Source organism: Gobio gobio, assembly GCF_949357685.1.
Source record: "Gobio gobio genome assembly, chromosome: 19".
NCBI classification, from domain to species: domain Eukaryota; kingdom Metazoa; phylum Chordata; class Actinopteri; order Cypriniformes; family Gobionidae; genus Gobio; species Gobio gobio.
Window position 1 is genome coordinate 42017717 of NC_137112.1, and position 13996 is coordinate 42031712.

The following is a 13996-nucleotide window of genomic DNA, read 5'->3' on the forward strand; positions in this document are numbered from 1 at the left end:
CACCGTTTTCCTGTTTTATTGGATCAAAAATACAGCAAAACCAGTTGTGAAATGTTATTACATTTTTTTATTTAGACCTGGGGCCAGTACCATGATGGTAGTTTAACAAACTCAGGGTTACAGGATTAGTTTAGAGTTGACAAAACCAAACCAATCTATTCAGGCTTTGTTGGTCCCATAATGCTGATCATCAGCTTTCTCTGTCAACTCAGGCTTTGATCCTGAGTTTAGGAGTTTAGCTGTGACATCAGTAGTGAACAGCCAATCACACGCTGTGGATCAGTGAAACTGAGATTCACTTCTCGCGAGAGAAACAGTGAGATTCACTTCTCTCTTCTGCAGAATATTACATGATTGAAAAATATTAAGAATTGAAACAAATTTACACAGCAAGAAGAAAAGAGCTGACTATAAAAGAGTACAACTTAAAGAAAATATTCACTACGTCAATGCAAGTAAAAGTTATGAAGTTAGTTTAGTTGATATATAGAGAATTGAGTAATGTAGCAATTTTTATAGCTTTATTTATTGATTTTAAAGCTTATTTGTATGACCTTTGTATAACCATTTTAATGGTACCTAAAACCCAGGATTAGCACAAACTAAGCTTAAACACATCTGGCTAGCCAGCTAAACCGGCTTCATGGTATAGGCCCCTGTGATGCTAAGCTGAATTTTCAGCTTCATTACTCCAGTCTTCAGTGTCACATGATCAATGTTGAAAACAGTTGTGCTGCGTAATAATTTTTTTTACATAGAGTATGTTTCAAGTCTAATACCACCTGCCACTAACTAGCAACAGCATGCAGCTACTCATGGTTTTGTCTAACTGTGATGTAAATCAAAGACTATCGTCTGTTTAAAAATGCATTACTTCCTGTTTCAATAGGAAATCACAGGAAAGAATAACCCAACTACTTCTTGGTCTTTAAACTCTATACTGGCATTGATTTCAGCAACCTTAAGTTAAGTTCAAAAGAGTCAAATCAGATATCAAAAAAGTATCCCTACAGATCTACATGTGGATTCATTCCACGGCAAGATCATTCAACATTATGAATAATTCATGAGTTGTGGTTAAAACCCATAACGTCCCACTCCCACACCAGGCACTAAGTACCATACCAGTGCACAACCAAACAGATGTGCAGATGATCAGGTGATGCTCTCAGTTTCTTTACCAGACCACTAAACCACACACCCAAATCCATATGTCTGCAAATCCAGGAATTTGACTGGTTTGAGTTTGTTTCACGCTGGATCTAGCATCTGTTTTCCTTCTCTGAATATCGTGTTTGTGTGGGTTGTCTGACCAGGAAGGTTGAGGTTTGTAACATATATTTGACCTCAGCACTATTCCTAAACATGAATATCTCACTTTCACTTCATTTACTGTACATCAGCATTTTTTGTTGTAGACCCTGACCAAATGGTTTTATACATGCAGTGCATTTGTAATGACATGCACAGCTAAAATCCAAACTACAAGCAGATGTCACATGCAAAGCCATAGAGTTTCATAAGTGAGAGCTGGCTGGAGTTGAGTTAAGATGTCTAAACAAAGATATCTTGCGAGCAAATGTAGACCAACTGTAAACTGAGAAACCGGTCGTGTATATTGTCATAACACTTTCTGAAACAATTCTTGGAGGTCTAAAAAACAAATTAGACCACATTTAGCTCCAGTTCTGTAATTTGATGGGTTCCAAGAGTGCTATTCTTCATTTTCACCACGTTCCAGATCAGAGTATGTGAGCGGTGTGGAAGCAAAGCAATTGAAAAGACGGGACTCACGTTTGTGTCTTTGCCACTTAAAATACACTCCGTCTTCCTCTGTGGGGAAACAGGCCAGTGTATCTAAAAGAGAGAGTACGAAAAAGAGAGAAGGGTCAATCCCATTTGTCACAACAATGACACACTATCTCAGAAACAGACCCATTTAACTCAACAACCTTTCAGCATAATGAGCTGAACTAGCCAGGGAATGTTCACCCTGCATTTTTATAAGGCCCCAGGGTTCCCCCCATATCCAGGCTTTAGTTTTATAGAATTTAATAGTCAGTTTCCTGCATTGCTGTGAGCTAATCAGTAAAAAGTAACAGTGATACAGGAATGACCCTTGGAGCCTGTTGTGATTTAGGTTATGGCTTGTGCTTGTCCAGGAACTAAAAGCCAAAACAGGGTGAACAGTGTGAAAAAAAAGAAAAAAAAATGTAATAAAGTAAATAGTAAAAAATGTAATACAAACAGTAAAATAATTGTATTATTATTATTATTATTATTACTATTTTTAATTATTAATAATTATTCATACTTGTTTTTTACGGTTTGTTTTTTATTTTTTATGTATTTTATTAATTCATTTACACAGTAATAATATTATTACTATTATTATTATTATGTAAATAAATTAATAAAAACACATACAAATAAAAAACAGTAAAAAGCAAAAAATAAAAGTAAATACATAAATATAATAAACAAAAACAAAGAAATTAAATAAAATTAAAACAATACATAAATGTATCATAAAAATGGATACATGTATAATAAATAATAATAATAAATTTACAATAATCTATAAAGAACCCGAATTTCTTCATCCATTGTTAATTATTATTATGTAAATGTATAATAATAAAAATAAAAAAAATACAACCGTAAAAAACAATACAAAAAACTAATACATAAATGTTTTTAAGATAAATATAACGAAAACCCCCCCGAAAATAATGTAATTAAATCAAATTAAAACAGTAAATACATACATTTATAATAAATAAATGCATAATATAATATATACATAATAAATACATTAATAATAAGTCAATATATCTCTTATAATAAATGCATCAATACATTTAAATTAAATAAATAAATCCATCATTATTATCGTTTTTATTATGCAAATAAACCAATAAAGAGAAAATGCAAAAGAAAATACATTTATGATAAAGAAAATTTAGTGTTTTGCGTGTTCTTACTATGAGGGGCTCTCGGTTTATGTCGTGGAGGTCCAGAGAAAGGATGTAGTCTTTGCTGCCCACATACATGCGGTCGTGATCCTCATCCATGCGCAAGATGCGATAGTCTGATGTGTTCAACAGGAAAGAGAAGTAATGAGCTGTACCTGTAGACCTCATATCTGCAGAGAGAGAGAGAGAGAGAGAAAATTTTGTCAAAAATCAGACATTTATTGCTGCAATATTGTTTTAGAGAGAGAAAGAGATTCCACTCCCAAGCTCATTCCATTTCCATAATTGCTTGGATACATATCATAAAACCATGGCAACTTGACAATAACATAATAGTTTTTGCCATAATTCACAACGAAGAATACTCCATCTATTTCATCTTGTGAGATAATACAGGGTTTGTTATTACAGACACAAAACATGGCAACCAAATATGTAATTACGTCTTCACATTTTTCCAATTTAATCTTACAGAGACACAAATGAATATTTGAGGTCTGGGACATGCCCCAAAAAAAAGTCACCTTGTTTCCAAAACAAAAGGAAGTTATCAATAAATTAAACAAATTATATGTTTGTGCTAAGCTCTGCCTTTATTTTATGGAGTTAAAAAATATAAGAGTTTACAAATATTACATTTTTAGAATATTAAACCCTATTGATAGTGCAAAGCATTAGTCATCATTGGTCACAGAGGACAAGGAATACACACGCACGCACACACACACGCACACACGCACGCACACGCACGCACGCACGCACGCACGCACGCACGCACGCACGCACGCACGCACGCACGCACACATACACCTCTTCTGTGTCTGCCACTCAACTAGTCCCACCCAGGAATTACTCTACAGAGATAAAGATTAAAAATAAATTCTAATCTCAGTAATTTATCAAAACAAATGCAAACGTAAAATTACCGGTTTATCTGCCTGACACAGGCCCTGAATTCACTAGTATAATACACTGATTAAATCACATTACCATTACTCTATTTGTATAGTTTGATTTAATAAATGTTTGAGCGAGGGTTGTGTTTTGAGGTCAGGGCTTTGATTGACAGCTGTCAGAATGGTGTGTGTGAGCCTCCCTCTGTGAGATTATTTGTGTTTGAGCTCAAGCCGGAACAGTCAATCCACCATGTAGACCGCATGAAGATAGACGTCTGTTCAGACAGACAGAATGAAAGAGACAGATTTAAAAAGCAAGAAAAGAGACAAGTGTAAAACAAAGAAAGATGTGAAAGAAAAGGAAAAGAATGCACGAGAAAGAAATAAGGAAAGAGAAAATGAGAGCAAAAGAAAGCTACAGAGGAAGTGAAAGAAAAAAAGAATGAGCGAGTGAGCGAAAGAGAAAGCAAAAGAATGAATGAAAAACCAAAAATAGAGTGAAAGAAAGAAAGGAGCGAAAGAAAGAAATGAGTGAAAGAAAGAGCAAGCAAGGGAACGAAAAAAGAACAAGCAAGCGAAAGAAAAAGCAAAAGAATGAATGAAAAACCAAAAATAGAGTGAAAGAAAGAAAGGAGCGAAAGAAAGAAATGAGTGAAAGAACGGAGCAAAAGAAAGAAAGTGTGAAAGAAAGAAAGAGCGAAAGAAAGAAATTAGTTAAAGAAAGGAGCAAAAGAGCAAAAAAAGAGAGTGCAAAAAAGAAAGTGCGAAAGAAAGAAAGAGAGCGAGCGAAAGAAAGAAAGAAAGAGCGAAAGAGCGAAAAAAAGAGAAATCAAGAGCAAAAAGGTCAAACAGGCCCAACCACTTGCCAATAAAAAGACGAAAGAAAGAGTAAAAGAAAGAAAGTGCGAAAGAAAGAGTGAAAGAAAGAAAGGAGTGAAAGAAAGAGTGAGTGAGCGAAAGAGAAATCAAGAGCAAAAAGGGCAAGCAGGCCCGACCACTTGCCAATAAAAGAAAATTAAGAGAGTGAAAGACAGAAAAGTAGATTCAACACAGTAGCTCCAGCTCCTCTCAGCACGTCTGTCAGCGTCTCCTACACATCTGTTTGACTGGCTCAGACCTCACCAACATCTGTGTGTGTGTGTGTGTGTGTGTGTGTGTGTGTGTGTGTGTGTGTGTGTGTGTGTGTGTGTGTGTGGGCATGTTTTCGTGAAATATCAGGACACAAATGTGTATAATGACATGGGTATGACATAGGTATTACAAAAAGAGGGTGAAATATGAGGACGTTCCCCATGTCCTCACTTTTCAAAATGCTTATAAATCATACAGAATTAGTTTTTTTTTCACAGAAAGTGAACTGCACAGTCTCCTGTGAGGGTTAGGTTTAGGGACAGGGGCAGTGTAAGGGGATAGAAAATACGGTTTGTACGGTATAAAAACCATTACGCCTATGGAATGTCCTCACATTTCACAAAAACAAACATTGTGTGTGTGTGTGTGTGTGTGTGTGTGTGTGTGTGTGTGTGTGTGTGTGTGTGTGTGTGTGTGTGTGTGTGTGTGTGTGTGTGTGTGTGTGTGTGTGTGTGTGTGTGTGTGTGTGTGTGTGTGTGACTGAAGACACAGATAAAGCTTTCACACACACCAGACCATGAGCTCCATCATCACACACTGCATGCTACAGGCGGCACCAAGATGCTGGGATGTTCTGAGTGGTTGTTAGGGTGTTGCTAGGTGGTTGCTTAGTAAAGCACACTCCTCAACCAATCTCACAATTTGATTTATCATTCATGTTCATCCCACAAATGGAGCGTCATTTACGGACAATACCTCAAGAAGGTTAGGGGTCTGTTCAAATCTTTGGCTTAGCAAGCAGCTCTAATAAATCAGGGAGGAAGACAGTACAGCCATTCTGTCCGCCACATAACCTAAATATAACACTTCCACAGGATAGATTTTGCCTAGCCGTGCAGCAAATCCAGTTCCTGAAGCCCTCAAAGAAAACACTAGTGTTTAAAGTCTGGAATGTTCTACAGCGAGGGGAAATGTAAGTTTACTATTGTTGGAATTCAAGTGTGCACTGTCGCTGAATGCACAAAGCTCGCTTCAGCTCGAAGGCTTGGCATATGGTCGAAACCAGAGGAAATACGGAGCGTAGGCTCGGCATGCCAAAAACTAAATGCTACCCTTATCTCCTCCTCCTCTTGTTGTTCTCTCCCTCGATTTCCAACTCCCTCCTCTTTCTCGTTCTGTCTCTAAGACAGAGGGCCACCTGTGGAAACAAGACCGACTGGCTAAAGATCCTTGTGCTCCAATACCAACAGCTCCACGTCTATCCGGACACATGAGCCGACAGCTTCCTTTAGACAATATCAGGCTGGAAAAGCTACTACCTACTAGGTTGTCCGATTTGGATAAAGCTGAAGACAGGTCGGACAGACTAATAAAACAGTAGGTGCCGAAATATTGCAAGAACAACCACAAAATTAGATCTACAAGGCCAACGTCTACCACAACCACAGCGTTCTTTGATAGATCCTCTTTCAACCTTTAGGTACAAGACCTGTGAAAATCCAGTCAAATGGAGCCAGATAAAGCCTGGAGGAACACCATTAGCCGGTGTAGTCTTAGTAGCGAACTACTGGGGGGTCTGTTTTAGACACACACACACACACACTGGGGACTTTGTCTTGAGAATGGCCCCCTCTATGCTTCGCCTCCGTAGCATGAAATGGCCTGTTGGAGGGGAACTAGAACTTGGTGCTGTTAACGAGCAAGTAACCGGACCCGGACTTGCACTTTTTAGCCTTTTTTTATAATTCCCACTCTCACGGATACATGCCCACTGTGTTTCTTTGCATGAGCAGTGTAGCAGGAAGAGTCAGAGGGATATCCGTTCCGATCCCTCTCTTCTTCTACCTGCTCACATGGTCTTGTTCACAGAGTTTCTCCAATCAACTGAAAACCTTCTCGCTTCCTTCACGCCATGTGCACTGTTAAACCCTAAGGTAGGTAATGCAACGTAGTGTGGGTATGTGAGATCAGCTCTAATCCATGCTTGCTGGATATCCAGCACTGACCTCTTTCTTCTTGACTGGCTTTTCCATTTGCTGGCCAGAGACAATCACAGACATGCATGGCCACATCCATGACCGAACAATGGGTCAACTCTGCTCCAAAGCCCACAAAGGTACATGTTCCTATAGCAGTACAATCATAAGCTGCCAGATAAAGTCACGTTCTGTTACTGCATTTAACGCTAGTATGTCTCAGTCTGGAGACCCTCGCAAGTCCACAATGGTCACTCTATTGAATGCATGGCTGCCAAGGAGACCGTCCAACTGCGGTACATCTGGTTTTGTTACTTTCAGAAAGTGTGCTTGACACTCAATAAGTGAAAAACGGTATACAATACTGTTCTAACAATGGCAAAACTTCATTCTCCATCAAGAAAACTGCTTTTCCAAAACACTTTCCACATCTGAGAGACATCCAAAGTTCATATATTCAGAGATGTTTTGCTGTATTAGAAAGACAAAACATCTGGTGAATAACATTAGCACGTAAGCTACTCATTTTTTATCTATTGGTCAGCTGTTTGCATCGTGCCGCCAAGTTTGCTTGATTTTGGCTGCGGGTGCAGATTTTTTTCCCCTTTTGTTGAAGCCACCGTAGGATATTTCTAGCTTGGGGAACACTTGTCTCTGAATACAAACTTTACACAATGTCTTCATGTATTATTCCTAACACTTTTTTTCGTAGTATTTGTGAATTCTTTGGTCCTACATAAACCAATATTTTGTGGTTTAAATGTTTTTATATACGCCTATTCACACATATTCAAACATCATTGACTCCAGAATAATATATGTATTTGGAAGCACAAATGGTCGTGGTTTAGAGGCACAAATGACACTAATAATAATAATAATAATAATAATAATAATAATAATAATAATAATAATAATAATAATACAACAACAATAATAATAAATATTAGGTAAAAAGGTCATAAAAATATAAATAGTGTGACAAAATATGGAATTTCTAAATAACTTTAAATAATAATATTAATAATAATAAATAACAACAATAATAAATTAGGCAAAACGGTCAGAAATATATATATATATAGAGTAACAAAATATGGAATATCTAAATAACTTTAAATAATAATAAAAACATATAACAACAACAATAATAATAATAGATTACAACAATAATAAATATTAGGCAAAAAGGTCATAAAAATATATATAGTTTAACAAAATATGGAATATCTAAATAACTTTAAATAATAATAATAATAATGGATGATAATGATAATGAAATACATGGAAAAATATGGAATATCTAAATAACTTTAAATAATAATATTAATAATAATAAATAACAACAATAATAAATTAGGCAAAACGGTCAGAAATGTATATATATAGAGTAACAAAATATGGAATATCTAAATAACTTTAAATAATAATAAAAACATATAACAACAACAATAATAATAATAAATTACAACAATAATAAATATTAGGCAAAAAGGTCATAAAAATATATATAGTTTAACAAAATATGGAATATCTAAATAACTTTAAATAATAATAATGGATGATAATGATAATGAAATACATGGAAAAATATGGAATATCCAAATAACTTTAAATAATAATAAAAACAAACACCAATAACAACAATAATAACAATAATAATAAATTACAACAATAATAAATATTAGGCAAAAAGGTCATAAAAATATATATAGTTTAACAAAATATGGAATATTTAAATAACTTTAAATAATAATAATAATAATAATTATAATAGTGGATGATAATGATAATGAAATACATGGAAAAAGGTGGAATATCTAAATAACTAAATAATAATAAAAACAAAAACCAATAATAATAATAATAATAATAATAAATTACAGCAATATTAAATATTAGGCAAATAGGTCAGAAAAATATATATAGTGTAACAAAATATGGAATATCTAAATAACTTTAAATAATAATAAAAACAAAAAACAATAATAGTAATAATAAATACATAACAATAATAAATTAGGCAAAAAGGTCAGAAAAATATATATAGTTTAACAAAATATGGACTATCTAAATAACTTTAAATAATAAGAATAATGATGGATGATAATGATAATGGAATACATGGAAAAGGTGGAATATCTAAATAACTTTAAATAATAATAATAATAATAATTATAATAATAATAATAATAATAATAATAATAATAATAATAATAATATATAAATAATATTAAATATTAGGCAAAAAGTATAAATATAAAAAGTAAAACAAATTATTAAATATCTAAATAACTATAATAATAATTATAATAATAATAATAATAATAATAAAAGTTGAAAAAAAAAAAAAAAAAAAAAGCAAAACATGACAAAAATAGAGTAAATAAATTAAAAATGAAGAAATTAGAAATGAAGACGTCAGCAAATAGGTTAAAGTTTGATCTGATTCGGAAAAAAAAGTGTTACTTGAGAGCAACAATATCACTACTTGTGAGTCCACATCGCTAGCGACGCTGTTGTCTTTATGCAGCCTGAACTGACAGTCCAACCTGTGGCGGATTTCTCCAGTTTCAAATTTTGCTCAATTTGAAGAGCCTCAGCCAAGTGCTGCGGAGCGAGTTCCTGCACGAAACTCAGCCTGGCCCAGAAGAGAGGAGAGCTGCTAGGAAGAGGAAGAGAGAGATGAGGGTGGCTTGGGATTAGCGTGACACCATGTATGCAGGCGGTCCATGGACAAAGCCAGAACCCACATCATCACTCTCCGCAGCGTATGCCGTATGACTGTCTGCTGGCTGCCTCACTCGCTCGCACGCACAAGCAGAAGTGACACACTCTAGATGCATAGAGTGATAATTACAGTTTATAAAGACAAGATATACCTTAACTGAACTAGAACCGGCCGTTAAATGTATTTGTGTGGTATTTGGGTGAGCTTGTCCAACACAAGTGTAAAAAAAAGTAGCCAAAACTAACAGCTACATTAGTAAAAAATGAATGGCAATAATGTCACTGTTTTTAATGAGACTGGCTCGTACATTGAGCAGACGGCTGTGTTTAAGAGTCCTGCTTAGCAGCCATTCAAATTTGCAAGTTTTAACACATTTGTTTTTTTAATTAATGTCTTTGCTTTGTCCAAAATGTCACATCGCGCTGAAATGTATGATGAGAAGCTTTGCTAAAGCTTAACAACAGCCAAACACCTGCTATATGTATATACTGTATGTCTACTTCAACTCCGTAACATGAGTTTGATAGATTGATTACAACTATAAATTAAGGGAGATTGGGGCCTAATAAAGTGGACATTTGTGGAAAAAAAAGGGATGTATAGTGCTCACCAAAAATCTATGCATTTAAACTATTGTTGGATCATAACAGTATTTATACATTTAGCAGACATTTTTATCAAAAGCAACTCACAAAAGAGCAACAAAAGCAATTTGTTTTAATAATATAAGAGTATGCCATAATTGATTGTTCAATTAATTTGTTTTCCTTGCCTACCTTTAAGTCCTTTAAAGTGTGTATACTGTATTGTCATGTGACCCTCATCAATGCCCATCCATGTAGAATAGCTTGCCTTGTGTCTGCGTGTGGTAAAGTGGGCAGACCAACGCACACACACACACATGGAAGCAGTCCAACCCACTGCATGCCGCAGTGCACTTGTGTTATTGTTCTGACAACTCACACATGCTGATTTCCTGTAAGACTCTGATAAGAGCTCCGAGAGAGAGCAGAGAGGGAAAGCCGTCTTTATCCCTAATATGTTCCAGCCGGATGTTGCACCTGATTCATATCTAAAGTTCTGAGAGCCTGGTTGTATATGAGGTAAGCGGTGTCTTTATCTGCTCACAGTACAGTTACATTAATCCTGAAGCTATGACTCATGCTGTTAAAAGTCTTGCCTTAAGAGCAACATCTTTTTGTGTCATAAATTAAATACATACTTGTTCCTCAGCTTCTCTCTCTTACACGCACACAGTTTTTGTTGGCCTCCAGGATCAAAAGATGATACAACGGTGAAGGAATGCTTCTATAACTACTGAAAAGCAGGTCTGGTGTACTCTTGCTGTTTAGTTTGGACCTGTTTTAATCACAGCTGAGAACCACAGAAAGACCATTATGTGTGGAGAGGAATAGACCAGGAATAGATGCTCGTCCCTGATGTGATACACTCACACACACACACACACACACACACACACACACACACACACACACACACACACACACACACACACACACACACACACACACACACACACACACACACACACACACACACACACACACACACACACACACACACACACACACACACACACACACACACTTGTACATCTATCTTTGTGAGGACATTCATTGACACAATGTAAATCTCTCACTCCTTACCTTAACCCTACCCATCTCTCTCTTTAGTGGTACGCAGAGGAATCACTAAATAAAGTAATGTTAAAACACAATACTTTTTTTTTTACATTTAAGTAAAGTACAGTTTTGATGTAATCATTATTTAATTATTTTATTTACCTGGATGTAAGCACAGTGTTAATGTACAAACTGTGTATTTACAATGTTAAAGTGGTTGACAACAATAAATATTCTTATTAGGAATAAACTGCCTCGTTTTTGAACTGTGCAAAGCTGTAGCTGAATAGTTAGGCCTACCACGCTACTGTTGGTCATTATGGTGATACTTTGAGAGCCAAATATTTTCTGAGGTGGTATTTGGTATAAAATGTTTGAGAACCACTGCCATAAACCTACTCTTAACCCAATTATAACCTTATCCCTAAAACCAAGTCTTGACCCTCAAACAGGCCTTTAAAGGGGTCTAAAAATGAGGACCGGCCAAAATGCCCTCACTCCAATGGTTAAATTAAAATTGGTCCCCACAAAGATTGTACAAGGACACACAGACACACGCACAGACACACACACAGACAGACAGACACACGCACGCACACAAAGACAAAATGTACAAAAACAAAACGATGGAATGAAAAAGCGAACAGAGGATGGACGGAATTAACTAATGAACGAAACACGGACAGAATACAAAAAAACAAAAAAGGACGAAATGAATGAACAAACTAAAAATAGGCGGAATGAATGAACAAACAAAAGGAGGAAGGAATGAACAACTAACAAAGTTACAATTTTCTTAGGATAAATCACTATTGGCTGCTTTGGATTAAAGCCACAATATGTAATGTTTCGCCGCTAGAGGTCACTTATTCAAATCAAAGGCGAAGCTTGATGACGCCTGGATTTTGCGGAGCTTTTATTAGCTTTTATATGTTGTATCATATATATTAAATACATTATTTGAGTGTGTTGAAAGTTATGCGTGTTGGTTTCTATAAAATACCCTCGATTTCCGGTTTTATGTCGTCATTGATAGGCGATGCACGGACACGATCCGTGTCCTGGTTAAAATTAATTATTGTCAACAAAATATATTACATTGTCCTAGTGGTTTTTGGATATTTTAATCCAAAAATGTTACATATTGTGCCTTTAAAGACTAAGTTTAATTAAGCAAATGTAAAACAGACTGGGGACAGATCTTTCTGTTGTAAATGTTAGCGCATGTCTACACAGTGTATCAAACTCTTTTATCATGATGTCCTTTCTAAAACCCCGTTTTTGTTGCCGGAGTAGCAAATAAAAATACATTTTACTGTATGTCCTGCAGGGACATTTGTTTTGCATAAATGGAGGGGCTCTACCTCTCATTCAGTCAATAAAATTGGGGCCCATGGCATGCTGCTCGGCCAAATAACCTCCATCATCTGCGTGACCTTATAAATCTGCAGAATTTAGAAGGTGTACAATTCTTTTGCACTTTTGCGCATATGTTTTGAGGTGTTTTCAGGTACATTCTGTTTCTTCGCTGGTGATTTCATCAGTAATGAGCAAGTCTAATAAACTACATCTGCTGATGTCTTTCTACCCACAGACTAAACTATGCGCCGCTGTGTGCGCCGCATCAGTTTTCTTTCAGGATCATTTAAAAATGTTTATGCCCATCATCATGCATCACCACCTTCGATTCAAACTCTCAAACGCTCCATTCTTCATTCAAAGATATAATTAGCACCCTGTGATTGTGGGCGCCTGTGTGTTTACAAGACTGTAACAAACTATATAATTTCACCCATTTGTCTCACATAAAAAAGGTTTTTAAACATTTAGCATTTTCCTTTTAAACTGTATTTTCCTTTTCAAAGTGATTTTAATCATATTTCAAGCAATTGAAAACCATTATGGTGAGCATCTGAAGTGTCTCTGCTGAAGGAAAGAATCCATTATTGATCAGCTAAATTTTCTAAACAATAACATTACAAATTATCATACCGATATGGTGGACGATATATCGCGCATCCATACTTTAAAGTGGTTCAAATGTTTTAGTTACATACTGTAGTTTATAATCATAGTTTATGACCAAGGTGAATATATTTAGACAAGTTGTGATTGTGAACCCTGTTTTGTAGGGATTTCAAAATATGAAAATTTTGGCCGATACCGATAATTCTTTATATTTGAAAGCCGATAACCGATATATTGGCCGATAAATCTAAATCCAAAATTTTTCAGATTTTTCAGAGCCTGATTACAAGCTCACCATTAAAAGCCAAAGTAATGTTCTCAATATAATTGAATGTCCCCAATATGACACACTTGTGCTGCACATGTTGCACTGAACTGTATTTTCCTTTTTTGAAGTGATTTCAAATCCTATTTCAAGCAATTCAAAACCATCATGGCGATCAGTGAGCATCTGAAGTGTCTCAGCAGAAGGAAATAATCAATTTTTTATCGACTTTAATATATCGGCCAAATTATCTTACAGGGCCAATTTCGATAAAATGACCATATATCAGCCAATACGAAATGATGGCCGATATATCATGCATCCCTACTGGTTTGTTCTTTCAAACATTAATGCTGCTCCTCAACGGTTTGCTAGGCGACAATAGCAATCCTCGGTTGGCTTGACAGTCCCATCTAACAAAGCTTGGTACGACTTTCGCAGACTTTGGCCCTGTCCCAAATGGCACACTTC

At 35.6% G+C, this 13996-nt stretch overlaps 1 protein-coding gene across 2 annotated transcripts in view; it reads right to left on the bottom strand.

Annotated features, from left to right (window-relative positions):
• sema3fb (sema domain, immunoglobulin domain (Ig), short basic domain, secreted, (semaphorin) 3Fb) overlaps positions 1–13996 on the bottom strand; it is a 76163-nt gene that overhangs the window by 28358 nt on the left and 33809 nt on the right. For both annotated transcript variants that reach the window (XM_079844773.1, XM_079844772.1), the window contains exons 3-4: positions 2985–3145; positions 1795–1857 (exon numbers count right to left, since the gene is read on the bottom strand). In XM_079844773.1, the coding sequence (XP_079700899.1) occupies positions 1795–1857; positions 2985–3145 (224 nt within the window). The remainder of the gene's footprint in view (positions 1–1794; positions 1858–2984; positions 3146–13996) is intronic.